Below are 17,879 nucleotides of genomic sequence, written 5' to 3' on the forward strand. Positions count from 1 at the left end.
ATGGGAAGGCCACTTCTGCCAGTTATGCTTCTGCATGCTGGCTACTGAGCAACAATCATATAATGCCAGTTAATAAAATACAGCACTTCAAAACTTCATAGGAAAACACACTTCTACAACGACGTGCGCTTACAAGTCAAGAAACTCATCAGACGTTTGCATACTGATCATGATTTAAGATTGACAAAATTTCAAAACATAAAGGAATCCTATAACTTAGAAATTTAAATCCATCTTATCCTTTATGTTATTTCATTCCTTTAACAACCATGTATCAAATGCCTATTCTACAGCAGGCCCTGTGCTAGAGCTAAAGATACAAAAGTAGATAGAACTTCTGTCTCTAGGACTTTCCACTTCCTGGGGAGGAGAGGCAGACAAGGAAACAAGTCATCACAGCAACATGCTTTTATCAAGGTGTTCTCTGTGAGAAGGAAGAGGCTCAATTCCTTTATTCTAAGTGAAGGTGTCAGGAGATGCAGGTCCCAGAGGATGCAACTTCTGAACTGAAGCTCGAAAGAAGAGAACTGAATGATCAGGAGAACGTTTGTTATCCCAATAATCAGGCCCACACAAAACAGGAATGTGTGTAACTTTAATAGCATTAAATATAATGAACCAACAATGCCAGATTTATCATTTTTTAAAATGTAATTCCTTTGTAAAAAGCAAACAAAAAATAAAATAAACCTGAATTCCTGATTCAGGTTCCATCCTTTTAAGAATATATCCTGCTTTTAATTTAACTTGATAAAATGGCATAACTTACAAGATGTTTTAAAAACAAATGTCAATGGATGGCTCAAAGCCCACTTGTAAGAATCTAAGGAGTCAACAGCGTTAGTGCTACCTTTTTCTTAACTTTTCATAGCCTGTGTATTTTTCCACTGGAAGGCATCCAATGACATTTTGGGGGCCAGAGAAGGGAAAGAGGTCATGCTGGAGAAGGCTGCATTTCTGGATTACAAAAGCACTATAGGAAATGATATATTGAGATGCAAACAGGGAAACAGGTTTTTTCCAATTTGTTTTCTTTTTCATGAAATTTACCAGGTCATTTTATCTTCAAGTCCATGTCTAGACAATAATTAAAATACACAAATCACCCAATAAATCAAACACTCATTGATTAACGTATTTTTTCTCACTTGTCAGAAATTGATCAGCCTAAGGGGGAATACAATAAAAACTGAAAGACAGGTGTCAGGTTCAAGCAAATAAACTAAACTGAATAGAACTTAGCCTTTTATATTCAGCAGGGATTAAGTGAGTTCAAGTGACCAAACAAAACAGCTCTCATTCTAATTGTGTAACCTTATTAATGCCTCCTTCTCATACTCCATGCCCCGATTGGGCTGGAGAAAGAAGCACTCCAATTCGCCAGTCACCATACAGAACCGTTTACAAATGGAACTTAATATAATACACTCAAAATAAAAACAAAGGCTTCAGAAGGCACATGAGAATTTTGCAATGCCCATATCATTCAACAAGAATTTATTCAGTGCATAATGAGCAAGGCATTGAGCTAAGGACCAATAAGACAATGACCATTTTTTTCAAACTAAAACTTTGAATACAAATATTAACAATTTTATGCAACTTCCAAGTATATGCAGCAACCAAGACACATAGTTTAGACACTGACAGACTAGAATTTCCAAAACATTTTGATATTACATAGAAACAACTGGACATTTTAAATGAAAACTACTACTAATTCTTCCCCAAAGAAAGGAAAGCTAGGACAATAAAATCACCACAGAAAGACTCACTTTAAGTCTAAGAATCTTAGAGCTGATGAAAATTTTTTAAATTTAGCTCCATATAAATAAAACTCTGTCTTTGAACATCAACCACCATTCTTCCGGTTTCACAGCTGTCGAAAGTACCTGAAATTGACAAACATTGTAAAGTAGTATGTCATAATCTTGAGGTAGCTTTTATAAATCATTGATATCTACTTGTTTTCCTCTTTTGCAGAAAGATACACAAAACTTCCAGTTGCAAGAGACAGAAGTTCACAGACAGGCAGACCATTTTTTAAAATAGAGTCACAGTATATTTTGCTGTGACTATCCAAAAGCATGGATAAGGAAAACAAAAAGAAGGAAAACAAAGTTCTATTCCTCTCTATGATGGTCTCAAAAAGAATCTACTTGAATTCCAAAAACATAGCATTTTAATAATTTATTGCCACTTCCTCAGTGAGGGCTTTTATTTTTTAATATCTAAAGTTTCCACTATCCGAGTGCGTATTTGTTAAAACAGATTTGAGATACCAGCAACTGGGCTAGGTCATAAAGTTGACAACCCATCTGATTTAAGCCATTATTCAGAACCCCTAACCATGGAGGAATACAATATTGTTATTTGACTTCTCAAATGAAATATAATTGATGGATTCATATAAAAGATAGAATTATTGTAAAATAAAATGATTTTAGAATGCTGAAAATGTCAAGAGTACTAAAGACTTAATTTACAAACTAAAATCCTATTTCATTGCACACATCAGTCCCACCTAATGACTGCTTTAAAAATAGGAATGCAACACCTCAGAATCACTGACTGATATTTTGACCTGAGCCTGCTCTAGAAATTAACAAAATCATCAAATCTGAGGATTTTGTTTGTCAAACCAGAGCATCAGTGTGGGTCATTACCTGGAGTTCAGACAAACAGGCTTAAGACAACATCCTTCAAAATGAAAGTAAATGACATTCCTTTGCAGGAGAGTATGCTATTCTATTCCTGTGTATATATTTACCTGAACAGAAAGCAATGTTTAACAGTATTTCTTTAGTGAACCTCAGGCCAAGGTCAAACTAGATCATAATATTTATTACCAGAATTTTATGTCTACTAAATACAGAAATATAAAAAGCTTCCTCTCCCAATCACACCATTTTACATAGCTAATTATTGAGTAAAACAAAATGGGTAACAAAATGCGAAGAGACTTTAAATATACCAAAGGAAGTGGCCATTTGCTTTTTTTCTTTTTTTTTTTTTTTTTTTTTTTTTAAGAGATATGGTCTTGCTATGTTGTCCAAACTTCCACCTCAGCCTCCCAAAGTGCTGGGATTATAGGTGTGAGCCACCACACCTGGCCAGTGGCAATTTTCAAAAATATTTTTAAGTGAGAAAAGCCTCTTTAATAAAGAAAATAATTTGTTTACACTTACCTGTAACCATTCTATGTATTCTGTGTCCACTTCTTTAACTATAAAAATAAAATTCATCATAACCTACTCTTGACCCAAGGCACTCATGGCTTTCAATACTAATGGTTCTGATTATTCTCAGGTGACCAAAACATACATAACATGTTGTCATTTCTAATTCTGTGTTAGCAGTGACTGAATCGCCATTACCAGGCGGTGGACAAAGTGTAACCACCCACCCCCCATATCCCATTTGATTATCCTCTGGTCCTCACAAGTTGGCAGTGGATACAATTAATCCCCTTTTATGTATAGGGAAAGTTAGCCTGTGAAGTTATAACATATACCAGTGGAATTACAGAAAGTTGAAGTTCAAGGTCTCACCATATCCCTCTTATATATCAAGAGACTGCTACATCAGAAAGTTGCTGAAAAAAAATTGACAAAATGATTTTTAGTAATTATCAAAATTCTGTATCATGAATCACCACCATTCTTCACAGTTCTGGAAGTATTCAAAATGGTAATTTAACCATCACATCTCCATTGCTAAAAGGAGAGTGAGTATCTCTGCAAAAATGGTGTTTTCCAATGAGGTCACCCTAAATGGATTCTTTATTTGGTGTCATAATTAGTTTCAAATTTACACATAGCTGACACAAAAAAAGATAAGGAAAAGCATGAGAGGCCAATTACAAAAGTTATAAATGAATGGTATCTCAAAATCATATTTCATCTCTCTAAAATTACAAATAAATAAAGAGACAAACAGATTTTAAAAGGCATATTTTTAAACAAATCTTAGAGTAAACCTCATTAATTAGATGCTAGATGTTAAATTTTTCCTATTTTAACTGGATGTCTTAAGATATACTGTCCATTTAAAGTAAGGGTTCTGTTCCACACTTCCCAAAAAAACTATTATCTTCAAAATGTTGATTATTCTAATTGATGGCATTTTAGAATCACCAGAATTCCCCTGAATCCCAGTCTCAATTGTTGCATTAATCATTAAATTTACTGAATGTATTTACAACAATGTACTTGTGTTATATTCACTTTATAATAGTCCCGAAAGGAAATGTTAATAAATAGACCAACCTAACTTGTAACGAGCAGGATGAATTTGCACACTGTTCACTAAGTATTGAAAAGAATTTGTTCTCTTGGCATATTAACAATGCTGGAACTACGTTGTTTATACTTTTTGATTACTGGACCCCTTTCTTCACATCCAATGCTGATGTAAACTTCAGCCAACAAACACTGGTGTTTTTTCACAATAAATTTAAATTCATGATACTGAATTAATAAAGTTTCACTATACTCAAATTGAAAACCAGATACATGAAACTCAACTGATGGTAACAAAATGTCAGCAAAATAAATTCACAAGTTCTTCTTGGAACACCACAAATAAATGACATTATTTACTACTCTGTTGCATCAAGGTCTAAACACCACAGTTATTACCAATGTGGCATATTTGTTTTCTTTTTAAGTAGTATTATCAGTCTCACCCAGCTAGAAATACTAGTGACTGGAATCCTTATTTACTTACTAATACTTAATTAGCATCTTCTTGCTTCTATATAGGATCTTAGTATCTTTTCAGAATTCCCCTATGTGTACTCTGTCTACATGAAGTACTAAGCTGTGAATACACCTGGAAAACAGCTCATTCTCTAGAGCCAAAAGCAACCTTACACAAAGCACAACAACGTACGACCTACAGTTTCTGAGAGATTCCATAAAACTCTTCTCAGAAATTTATTCTCAACAGCCTCCCATAGTTTACAAAATTTCTACCATTACAATCAGTTTGAGTTAAGGTAAAAGTCCCATCACAAAATAACTTGGGGATGGGAACAGAGGGAAGGAAGGTTAAGAGATTTAACAAAGCCAAACACTCATTATCACATAGGGTTTAATTTCCTCTAAGTATTTTTAACTATTACATAGCAAAGTTCTATGACCAACAGGGAATGCTAGGGCCAGACAAAACATTCTAAGCAGGAATAGAGAGAAATGAAGAAAAGCCAAAGTTTGGGACAAGGCCTGTAGAGTACCACCAAGAGAAAAATCAGGACAGGGGTTGAGGGGAGGAAGACGGTTATTCTTCTATTTATTGCCGTCGGTTTGCTGTATGTATCTTTAAAAACATAATGTAAAACAATAAATAGATCAAACTATTTTGATTTCCAGCAAATGTCATTAGCAAGATGTTTTCACTGAATTTTTCTACTTTCCATTGTTTTAATCCAAGAAGACTCAAAATGAAACAGCACTAGTTTTGCTAACTGAAGTAACTTTTTCTCCTGGGATAATCTAAATGAGTATTTTTCATCTCCACTGCCATCATTCTCTTTCATTTTTAAGGTTTAGAACTGATCAGGGTCTCTGAATACATGCTAGCAGATTCTATAAACCTCAAAAATAACATAGTTGAGACAAACTCAACCTACCTCTCTAAAGCTGCATTCTAAAAGTACAATTAAGAAAACAGTCACATCATATTACTACAAACCACAAGCACATCTTTATTTGTAAATAGCAATCTGTTATACAACAAAAGCCAGATGACACTAACAATGGTAACTGTAAGCAAATGCCACGGCATGCCATGGTAATAACAATCTGAATATTTATTTCTGTATGCATATATAGTAAATAATACTACACATACTTTGTAAAAAAGAGAAAACTTAAGGGGCACAAATACTTCCTCAAGGATAACTTCTTTTCTGTATTAAAGAATGATTTAAATAGCCATTGAGATGAAGTTCTAACAAAATTTCAAGTAAATCATGGTTTCTAAACTCCGTATTATCTAATTTTTGGAAATTAAATCACTTGTTAGTAGGTTTCACATCCAGCATACCCATACTTTCCATTCATTCAATATGTGTATACATATTCAAGAGGAAATATTATTTCACAGAAGGATAATAATCAAAATAGATTATCTCAAATAACTAATCACAAAAATCTTATGTACGACAAAATGTTGAATCCAACCTTGGATAATGCCTTTCATGCCAATAATATAAAGTCTACAAGAAAACACAGGATAAACAACAACAGGGTATCCACCTTAAAATCAGGATTCATCAACAAAACTTCTATAAACAAAATTTCACATTTCACATCTCACACCAGGATCTCTATCAAAACAAATGCAAAATTAACTTTTCCTATTTTGAGTCTATTATCCACATAGTATGTAAATAAAATTTTTGAAATTATGGGAGGGTGTGTGTATCTAAAATGAAAAGTCATTTATAATGATACAGCATTGAAAAAAACCAAGGCAAAGTAGCCTTGGAATGGTTGATTGGGCTCTTCCATTTGCTCTTCCATTCTAACTGGTAGAGACACTAAGCCAGAAAGTATAAACATTTATTTTTACATGTTCACCTGATGACATGACTTTACATTTACATTAAGAATCCACATCCTGTGATTTAAAACAGGGAATGTGACCCTATGTGTGCACAAGTGTTTTTTTAATTGCCAACACATTCACTAGTATCATTTGAATTGTAAGTTTTACATTGTTTTGATCTTAACCTAGATTAGAGCTACATCTAAACTTCACACATTAAGGAGACAGTTATCATTCTCTAATATTCCAGCAAAGGGTCTCAATTTTTGAAAATGTCAACAGAAGCCTTTCATGCAAAACACAGCTCTCTCAAATAAATCTGAATGGACTGTTTCCATGAAAATCCATGCCCGCAGGAAAAATAAAATAGCTGTGCATCTCTCTGCAGCCCTATTTCAAATAATTTTTGCAGAGCTATTTCCTCATTATTTTCATGGGTGTATGAATCCTGCACAGAAACTGAAGCAGGAATGATTCCGGTATAACCAAAACAAAAGAAGATATTTTGTTCTTTCTGAAAAAAGGGAACACAATTTCCCCCATCACCACTGCCACTCACACAGAAAAATTACTTTAGAAATTGAGTAAACCTCTAAGGAGAAAGAATCATTTCTGAAACCCCAGAGGGACTTGTGTATCATGGTCTTTGGGCTGCTGGGTTTACTTCACTTTCAAGTGCTCATGGTGCGAACGACTTGACTGCCTTGCACTCTAGCTGCATGCTCTGGCCACATTAGATACCATCTCTGTTCTACACACCACATACACACATTACACCAGCCAGAGCTGTTTCCAATTTCAGAGGCCCGCTCCGCGCACAGCTCATGCCCATCCCTGCTTTGCTTGGTGTCCTGACCCCCAGGAATGAGAGATACTACTTAATCCAGGCGGGTCTGCTCTGCTGCCTCATCCTTCCAGGATTCATAGGATGATTCCTCCCCCACTACACCTAGGAATACAAGGAGGCCGGTGGATCCCCGTGCGATAGAGAGAACAACCACAGCCTGTCCCCTTCCTCACTCCGCACATCCCAGTTTCTCTTTGCCAGCAACCTCAGTGCCATCCTCGCCAGGAGTTTATCATCCCGGAGGCGGGGAAGAGGAGGCAGTAATAGGAATCAAACAGCCCGTTACAAAAAGGATGCCAGGGCACGGAGGAAGCAGGCGGAATGAGGTTATCACTTGGGAGGTGTGCACGAGTGGAGAACCCTTCAAGAGCAATGACAGGTCGGCGGGGGCCTGCCGGGGATGGCAAGGGAGGCTAGAGAAGTGGTTTTCGTGTCTCTCCCCGGGGCGTGCGGGGGAAATCCCGGGGCGGCAAAGGCTGGTGCTCTCGGGTCGTTCCCCGCCTCCCGCGCCCCCCGCGGCCACCCTCCAGCCAGCGGCCGCCCCCGCCTCCGCCCCGCGCGGAAGGAAGCGCCGGGCTCCCCCCACGCTCTCCCGCTCTCTCGCGAGTCCTGTGCAGGCCCTTCCAGGGGAGGGGGAGGGGGAGGGGGCGCGGAGGGAATTGCTGCAATGGAGCGCCAAGAGAACCCTGCCGGAGCGAGGCAGTCGGTGGAAAGCCACGGCCACATAAAAATGCCATATTAATTTTTTAAAAGCCATAAATCACCCCTCCCTCTGCAGAAGAAAACCATAAACCCGATCCCATGCAAGCCTGCGAGCAGCCACCCACTTCCTATTTCTGTCACAGCAGCTACACCCTACCAGCAACCACCCCCCGGGCGCCCCCTCCCGCCACCGCCACCCCCGCCGCCACCTCCCCGCGGCTCAGCCATTTGCCAACTGACGCCCCCGTCAATAAAAATGCCCCAAGTGAGGCTGGGTGGGACGCGTGGGGGAAGGGCGCCGCGGGGGCGGGGGGTTCGCGGGTTGCACAATATCCTAGAAGGTCCGCGGCTGGAGCGGGTAGGGGAGAACCTGGGGCGGGGGAGGGGAGGCGAGGCGAGGCGAGCTGCCCAGGCGCCTGCGGCACACGGTGCACCCAGGCCACCGCGGCGCTCCGCTTACCTTTCACCACCCTGTCGGTCGTCGACAACTTGGGATCAATTGCCTTAGGCTCGGACATCTCCAGCCGCCGGAGGACAGCGACGCGCTGCTCGTCCGTCCGACTGCACACCCCGACCGGACCGGCGGGCCAGACACTCAACGCCGCCGCCGCGCTGCAAACCGCTCGGCTGGAGGTCTAGGCTCTGAGCTGGCTTTAAAGTTGCTGCCTTCTCCGCGCGTCCCTCCTCCGCCGCCGCCGCCTTCACTCCTCCTCCGCCGCTGCCGACAGCCCAGCCGACTCGCTCTGGGCTGCGCGTGTGTGGTGGTTATTTATTTATTTTCTAAGCACGCCTCCCGGTTCTTCTTTTATTCTTGGGGGAAGGGGGATGGGGAGAAGAAGCGCACACACGAGCACCCACCCCGGCACGGAGAACCGGCACCGCGGAATGGAGCCCCACGCGCGCACACACGGTCGGGATTAAGACCGATCACATGGGGAAGGCCGGGGGCGAGGGAGAAGAGGCAGGGCCGCCGATGTCAGTGCCACCAGCCGCACCTTGGCGTCCCCGGCGGCGGAGAGGCGGCCGCCGCTGCTGCCGCTGCCGCTGCCGCTGTTGCTGCCGCTGCTGCTGTTGCTGCTGTTACCGCTGCTTCTCCACACCGAGCGCCGCTGCTGGTGCCGCGGCTGCCGGAGACGTCCCGCCGCCGCGATCGCCCGCGCTCGCCTCTGCCTCCCCGCGCCGCTCCTCCACTCACACAGGCACAGTCGCGGAGCTCGGCAGACACAGTCCCGGGCACAGCCTACCCCCCTCCGCCGCTGCCGCTGCCGCCGCCGCCGCCGCCGCCGACACCGCGCCCGCCTCCGCCTCCTCCCCTTCCTCCTCCCGGCCCCCGCCTCTTGCGCGCCGGCAGCCTCCTCCTCCCCACTGAGCCCGCCCCCGACCTCCCGCCCCGACGTCGGAGTCCCGCACGTTCATTGGCTAGAGTGCACATCACTCAGTGCCAGGTGGCGGCCTCTCCGCTCGTCCCGCCTCCCGCTCCTCCTCGTTGTCCCCGCCCCTTGCTCTGTTTTCTCCCAGCTGCCGGACCAGCGGGCCTGCAGCCTCCACCGCCCAGTCCCTGCTCAGGTGTCACTTTTGCTGGCAGGCCGAGATTAGGGAAAGAGAGTGGGCAAGGGGTCGCGGCCGGGAGGAGAAGGGCTCTACCACGCCACCCTCCTTTGGCCTCTGAACGCGGACCCCGCACACGCACACCCGCGCCTCTTTGGCAAGCGTGCCTTGTCGGCTGGGTTAAGCCGCAGTGTGAGTAGCCAAGTGCAGAGGGTGTCTCCGGGTGTTTGCGTGGCCCACGAGAGGGCAAGAAGAGAAAAGGCGGGGATAGGAGGGAAGAGGGTGGGGGTAAGAGGCAGCCCTGAGAGGGCGGAGGAAGGAAGAGGCTGGGAGCTTGGCGCCCGCGGCGCAGCTGCCGTCGCTGCCGCAGCTGTCCAGGGAGGTTAGCCAAAACGGCGACGAATAAACAACTTACCTTGCGGAGAAAAGCTGCGACTGCGATGGGGTGTACGGTTGTTTTTGCTTTTGCGTTGGCGGCGTAGGGGCTGTTACTGTGTCCCACCCAGGCGTGCACACCGAGCGGCGGGGCGCTGTGGAACGCCGGAGCGGGCTAGCGGAGGAGCATGCTGATCAAGCCCCAGCGACCCAGGGCAACTCGGAGTTACCTGGGACAGCCCTGCGGATCTCCAAGAACCGAAGAGACGGGAGAAACACGGGAAAGGGTGGCCTTTTCCCTGTTCACACACACACACACACGCAGCCACTGGCCGGGACAGTTGACATCCATCTTCCTTCCCTGCTCCTTCGAGTCATTCTACACCCGCTTGGTGCTGCCAGTGCGGGCAGGGCCTTGGAGTCCAAAGCGGATCCCCACACTTGTCCCTCCGGTTGAAAAGAAACTAGAGAAGAGAAAGTCAGACTCGGCAGAGCTAAGAGTGATAGTGGCTCAAATGTTCCTTCCTGGCCCGCCTGCTGTGCCGCAGAGTCTGAAAAGCGGGTCTCCGTCTACCAGAAGGTCACCTCCACACAGCCCCTCTCCGCGACCAACCGCAGCACCCAAGGACTGGCAACATGGTTGGAGGTTTTGGGGGGAATTATGAAGAAATCTGAATAAATTTCTCACCCTTCGTCTTTCCTGTTTTATTTCCAAAGTCCTTCAGTATCAGGTTTTTCCTATTTTCTCAATTGACCACGGGTCCAATAAAAGATTTGATGCCACACACACACGAAAACGAAAAATGTAGGGAGCTGGGAGATGAAGCCAGAAGTGTTTTGGAGACAAGGATTAGATTAAAGCTCAAACTTGAAAATTTTGAGTAAGAGACTGATTGTACCGCAGCATGGCTTTGATGTGGACTGCACTGTATAGAAACACACACTAGATACCTCTGTGGAGGCCTAGCAAAAAGAGCAGACGCAGGGTGTATCCCACCAGGATAGGGAGCCTGCCACTGGCACTGAGATTCTGCTGCCCAATTTCCAACCCCAGGATACTGGGTGGCAATTAGACAATTCATTCAATAAATACATTTTCTGTACTCCTTTTATTTATATGCCAGACACTGTGGTGGGTAATTAGGTGGGGAGGGAGTGTATTCGAAAATTGTTCTTGCCCTCAATAAAGCCTAGAATTTTCAGAGAACATAAAATTATGAGCTCTGAGAGGTCACTGTAATCTCCTCAGGAAGAGGTTGTTTAAAACAGCCTCCTGAGCACAGGCAGAGCTAGTTGCTAAGGCAGATTTGGGAAGCTGGTCCCTGGCCAGATGGCACACAGTGAGGGAGCGATGCCAAGACCTGTGGGTGAAGAGGGCCTGCTTCAGAAAGACCAGGAAACCATGTCCAGGGATGCTCATTTCCAAGGCCAAGACATTCTCTCCTACATATTAGAAAAAAATGAAGTTCCCACCGTTATTTGGACTAACTTTTTACTGAGTATAGGATAAACATCTTTGAACCAAGATCAGAAGGCTTAAAATGTCAGCACCATATAAAACTACACGATACAGATAGGAAATAAAGGCACACCTTTCAGGCACACCCTTTAGTCCGCTACAAGTCTAGGACACCTCCTAGCTAAGGTATGTATGGGGAAAAAAAAGTTATGACTCATAATCACTTCCCAAAACATTATCAACAGGAACTTTTAATGCCTGTGTATGATTCCATAACTGCTGCAACACTGACACCTCTTAAACAAAATTGGATCCTACTCTAAGGGAAACAGGACAGCAGCATATTAACTAGCAACAACTTGTGTTCATATACTTGGCCTCCTGAAGTAGACAGCCAGATCATCTTTTTAATTCAGATACTGTTTCAGATGTCCTACCCTCTCCTACTGCCATTCTTTTTCTGTCCTGTCGAGAGGTCCCTAACCTTTCTGGCAACAGGGACTGGTTTCGTGGAAGACAATTTTTCCGTGGATGGTAGTGGGGGGTGGTTTCAGGATAAAACTGTTCCACCTCAGATAATCAGGCATTAAATTATCATAAGCAGCATGCAACCTAGATCCCTTGCATGCATGGTTCACAGTAAGGTTTGCACTCCTATGAGAATCTAATGCCACTGCTGATCTGACAGGAGGTAGAGCTCAGAAAGTAATGTTTGCTCACTCTGCTGCAGATCTCCTGCTGTACAGTCCAGTTCCTAATAGGCCACAGACTGGTACTGTTCTGTGGCCTAGGAGTTGGGAACCCCCATATTAGACTGCCCTAGCAGTCCATAATTATATTACCGCTTGCATGAGAATACCTTATCTTTGGAATTTACATTTTGAAGGGATTACTTCAGTTCCCAGATGCTGACTTTGACAATGTCCTGCTTATCAAGAAATCGTAGCGGGCAAAAACTTGAAAAAAGACAACTTTTTGTCTACCAAAAAAATGTGTTTTCCCTTCCTTAGTATAATTCACTCTGGGAAGTGTCTGCCCAGTGAGGGATCCCATTTCTAGCCTGACCAAGTAGGTCCATGTGACTAGTTCTGATCAACAGACTGTGGGCTGAGATGGTTGGTCCCTCTCAGGCCAAGGCAGTTAAGCAGCGGTTATACATTTTCTAGTCTATGGACTCCCATCCTTAGCTGAATGCAGAGACTTCTAAGACCCAGGGCAGGCAGAACCCCAGAGACAAAGAGGAGAATCCCTTAATTACAACACAGAGGAATGCTGCCCACTTACTAAGAAAATATGCATTAGGCTTTACCCATTTATTTTGCTACTCCATTAAAATGTGGAGATATGTTTGTTAGAATAGCTAATATTACCAAATTAATTTGCAAAAGTAATATATTAGTTCAAAAAGTACAATCCTTAGCAAAACCTAGAATTATTGTTTTACTGTAATATAAGAGAACTACCAGAAGACTAAAAATACTCTTACTTCTTTTAATACATGAGCATCAAATCTTAATTATCTGTAAACGAATATTCTTTGACCACTTGTGTTTTGAACACCTATTCTGTACTAGGTCCTACGCTACATGATGCATAAAACGTAGGGAGGAAAAAAGGATTCAAAGATTTTGTTCCTTCATTCAAGGATTTAAAAGTTTTATATGATCATTAGATATATATTCTCTCTGCAAACATCTAGGTGTGAGGTGCTACTTCCTCTTTCTATTGGAGAAGAAAAACTGTTAGATATACCAAAACTAATTATGAAGATAAATATGTAGGCAAAAAAGAAAATATTGTGGATTTGGAATCATCTGTGCATTTAAGTGCTCCACAGAGCTTACTTCCATTGGTGCAAATCATAGTAAACAAAGTATGTTTTAGTTTATTATTAAGTGCTCTATCAGATGCTTTATTTTTAAAATAAAATAAAATATTGTATGTTATATTCTGTTTTGAAAATAACGGGCTTTCAAAATTTTGAACTTTCCTTTGATTCTTGGATAAATGTGTTAGCATTTGGATATTACGGTTGAGTAATAACTTCTGATTATGGCGGGGTGCAGTGGCTCACTCCTGTAATCTCAGCACTTTGAGAGGCTGAGGCAGATGGATCACGAGGTCAGGAGTTCGAGACCAGCCTGGCCAATATGGTAAAACCCCGTCTCTACTAAAAAAACAAAAATTAACCGGGTGTGGTGGTGTGCGCCTGTAGTCCCAGCTACTCAGGAGGCTGAGGCAGAAGAATTGCTTGAACCCAGGAGGCAGAGGTTGCAGTGAGCCGCGATCATGCCACTGCACTCCAGCTTGGGTGACAGAGTGAGACTCCGTCTCAAAAAAAATAAAAATAAGTAAATAACTTCTGATTATGACGCTTCTGAGGCATTCACTTTTTTCTGAGTAGCTAATGGTAGACAGCAGTATGTCTGCCGTATCCTCACTTAAGTTAGTGGAACACAATGCTGAGGAACCTGCAAAGTAGACAGTCAATCCTGATAGGGCCATGAATGCATATGAGACTTTGATTTATTATCTTAAAGCTAATTCCTGTGACATTTCCTTCTCACATTGTCTAGTTCTACCCTGCTTCCATAGAGGTTCTATGAAATATGCTGTTCTACATAGATCTAATTTGAGGTTCAAACTAAAAGGAAGTTTTACTGCTTATTTTTTTCATTGCTCTTGAAATTTTGTTGAGCCTTGTTTCTTTCAGAAGGCAGTTTTACCCATTTAGAAAAGCTATTTTTCAAGGAGTATAAAAAATTTTTATATCAAATGTATCCAGGAATAAGTTTATTTTTTTCCCATTAGGATTAAACTATAATTTATGGAATTATATGCTAAATGTATGCAGAAATATGTATTTTACATAGAATTTAGCAAGACAATCTGTGATCATTATTCATTTGTATTTAATAAATTATCATATTTATTTTATTTTTTAATAGATTTGTATCATCATCTCGTATCCTAGTTTTGGGCACAGAGTAGGTGCTCAACAAATTTTGTTGAATGAATTCTTAAAATGTATTGGTATCCACTATATAAGTTACTAGCCTAAGTAATATAGTTCCTAGTCTCAGAGAAATTTCAATATGACTCATAAAATTAAAAACATGCACATCAACCCCTACACACACACACACACACACACACACACACACACACACACACACACACACATATGCTGGAGAGAAATGTTATTAGTCCTTTCTCTTACTTTGAATTTTAATTTTATTACTGATTTTGAAAATTATAAATACATTAATGGTGCCAAGTCATAAATATTTGCATTTAAAATATATGTGCTATCATATTTTTAAACATCCAAGAAATATACATACTGTAAAACTTTATGTATTCTGGATTCTCTAAACTTTGAATTTCAGAATGTTTGACATGAAATGAGCTGAAGTTTACATTTTAGGTGCTTTGAGAATGACTACAACAATATCAGTAAAAGGCTTACTAATCGAACTACAGGTACAGACAAATCGTAGGAGACCCGGTAAATCAATTTAGGAGAAAGTTTGTCAGGACCTTTAAAAGCACATTTGCATATACAAAATCAATATAGCAATTAGTAACGAGTTTCACTCATCTAAGTTGGCAAAGATGTATTTTTTACTTGAAACAGATTTTGCCAATTATTGATTAAAAATTCATGAATTTGCAAGTAAATATTCTACCATTTAGAAGAATCAGCTAGCCTTCTTTCCATTTATTTCCAATTAGTGAGTTTTTTTTTTTAACTACTATTCATGGCTAGTGGAAGGCATATATTCACAAGGTATTTATTGAGGCTTGGTGTGGTGGCTCATGCCTATAATCCCAGCACTTTGGGAGGCAAAGGTGGGTAGATCACCTGAGGTCAGGAGTTTGAGACCAGCCTGGCCAACATGGTGAAACACCATCTCTACTAAAAATACAAAAATTAGCCGGTCATGGTGGCAGGTGCCTGTAGTCCCAGCTGCTTGGGAGGCTGAGGCAGGAGAATCGCTTGAACCTGGGAGGTGGAGGTTGCAGTGAGCCAAGATCGCGCCATTGCACTCCAGCCTGGGCGACAGAGCGAGACTCTGTCTCAAGAGAAAAAAAAAAGTATTTATCGAACACTTATACATATCAGGCACTAGGAATATAGTATGAAAAAAAGCAAAGCAAAGCAAAATCTCTGACCTCATAAAACTTATATTCTAGTGAGGAGAGATAGATAACAGTAAAGAAAAAATAATAACAGTTAAACACACACAAAAAAACATGTCAGGCAAACTAAGTAATAAGTGCAGACAATGCACAGTGCTAAGGACATTGACAGAAGTGATGGGACGAAGGGTACTATAGTCAGCCCTCTATATCTGTGGATTCTACGTTCATGGATTAGGCCAACTTTGAATCAAAAATATTTCGGGAAAAAAGATAACTACATATGTACTGAACATGTGCAGACTTTCTTTACTTGTCATTATTTCCTAACAAGACGGTGTAATAACTATTTACATAGCGTTTACATTTTGTTAGCTATTATAAGTAATATAGAGATGATTTTAAATATACAGGAAGATGTGCATAGGTTACATGCAAATTTGTGCATTTGGGTATCCTCAGGAAGTCCTAGAACTAAACCCCACAGATACTAAAGTACTACTGTACTTGTTGTAGACAGCTTGGACCAGGAAGGTCTCCCTAAGAAGGTGATGTTTGAACAGAGATTCAAATGAAATAATGAAGATATTTATGCCAGTATGTGGAAGAAGAGAGTTCCCAGTAAAAGGAAGTGCATGTGCACAGGTCCAGAGTTAAGAGTCTACAAACTCTGAAAGGAAGCCAGTGAAGTTGGAGCAGAATGAACTCGAAAGAGTGGTACAAGATAAGGTTAGGGAGATCATGAAAGGTCAGATTATGTAGGGCCTTAACCATAGGAATGACTGAATTTTATTCTGGGTGAAATGAAAGGGATTTTGTTAGGAAAGTGATATAGTAGGACTTAAATTCAAAGAAAACAATCATTCTTGTGTAAAAACTGACCCTGGATGTAATGGAGGGAAGGAAGAATGAATAGAAATGGGAAGATGCAGTTAAAAGACTGTTGTCATAATCCAATGGAAATAAGGTAGTTTGGGTTATACAGTTTAGAAGACAGTGGTGAAAAGCATCCAATACCAAGTGCATTTTAAAAGTAGAACTAACAGAATTTGTTGATGGATTGGATACAGGATGTGAGAAAAAATTAGAAAAGGAATCAAGAAGAACTATAAGATTTTGAGTCTCAGCAAATGGAAGAGAGAAGCTAACATTTACTAAGAAAGAAAACATTAGAAATGGACAGCATATTTGGTAGAGAAGATCTAAAATTAGCTTTAGATATGTTAACTCTGAGGCGCATATTGTACATGGAAGTGGAAATGGCATGTGGGCAGTCGGATATATAAGCCTGAACTTGAAAGTCTGTGTATAAAATTGGAAATCGTGGGCATAATAGTACTTTATTTCAGTTAGAAGGTAGGAAGAAAAGGAGGTACCAGCAAAACCAACTGAAAGATTCAGCTTCTGGGATAGAAAGGTAATGTCCCCACAGTCAAGCAAATGCATTGTGTCAATCAAGCTGATATGATAAGTAAAATGACAACTGAAATTTGATTGTTGATTTTAATGAAAAGGGAAATTCTTTGTGATCTTGACAAAGCAGACTTGCATACCTAACTAAAATAGTGCCTCGTCACTCTCTGCCTCTTTATAGGGATTCAGTTCCTTTTCACTATTTATAACTACTTGACATTGCATCTGTATGTATGCTGTGTTTGACTTATTTGTTTGTTGGTCTTCTGTCATCTAGTTAGCTAATATGAACCTTGAGAGCAGGGACTTTGTTTTGTTCCCAGCTGAATTTCCAATGCCTGTAACATGCGTACAATATTCCAGGTGCTTAATATATGTTTATTGGGAAAAAAAAACAAATATTTGATTACAACGCTAGTCTGTGTTAGTTTTTCTAATCTTCTAAATAGTTTAAATAAGCATTTCAAAAGATTTTTAGGAAAAACTAAAATTTAACATTTAGGTTTTTTAAAGTTACAAAGTCAACTTTCGTAGAGTAGAGCGTTGACTCAGGCCTTGAGGATGACAAATGGAATTCAGGAGTTTAGTTTTTAGCATGAGGTGTGTCTCTCACACATCCGTACTGTAAGAATAATTACTTATATAGATCCAAGGGAAGGCCAGTATTACTCATATCTCTTCCTTCTCCAAATACACAAAGGGTTCTATTGTTTGCTTGCAACATCTAAGCTATTCTCTGGTGATAAATTAGGACAGATAGCAGCAATTTTCAGAGGAAGTGGATACAGTTTGGGTTATGGTTGTTTAGGAGCATTCCCTCAAAAGAGTTTCCCTCTCTAT

General features: G+C 41.2%; 1 protein-coding gene across 12 annotated transcripts in view; it reads right to left on the reverse strand.

Annotated features, from left to right (window-relative positions):
• Positions 1-10,577, reverse strand: part of PPP3CA (protein phosphatase 3 catalytic subunit alpha) — a 331,315-nt gene extending 320,738 nt beyond the window's left edge. For 7 of the 12 annotated variants that reach the window (XM_074040211.1, XM_045393372.3, XM_005555544.5 and 4 more), the window contains exon 1: positions 8,562-9,433. In XM_074040211.1, the coding sequence (XP_073896312.1) occupies positions 8,562-8,619 (58 nt within the window). In that variant the 5' untranslated portion in view covers positions 8,620-9,433. Of the gene's footprint in view, positions 1-1,775; positions 1,893-8,561; positions 9,434-10,064 lie in introns of those variants that run through there. The other 5 variants (XM_074040210.1, XM_015450692.4, XM_074040213.1 and 2 more) reach the window with 3 other exon arrangements.
• Positions 10,578-17,879: the final 7,302 nt, after the last annotated feature.

The sequence above is a fragment of the Macaca fascicularis genome, chromosome 5 (genome assembly GCF_037993035.2).
Source record: "Macaca fascicularis isolate 582-1 chromosome 5, T2T-MFA8v1.1".
Lineage (NCBI taxonomy): Eukaryota > Metazoa > Chordata > Mammalia > Primates > Cercopithecidae > Macaca > Macaca fascicularis.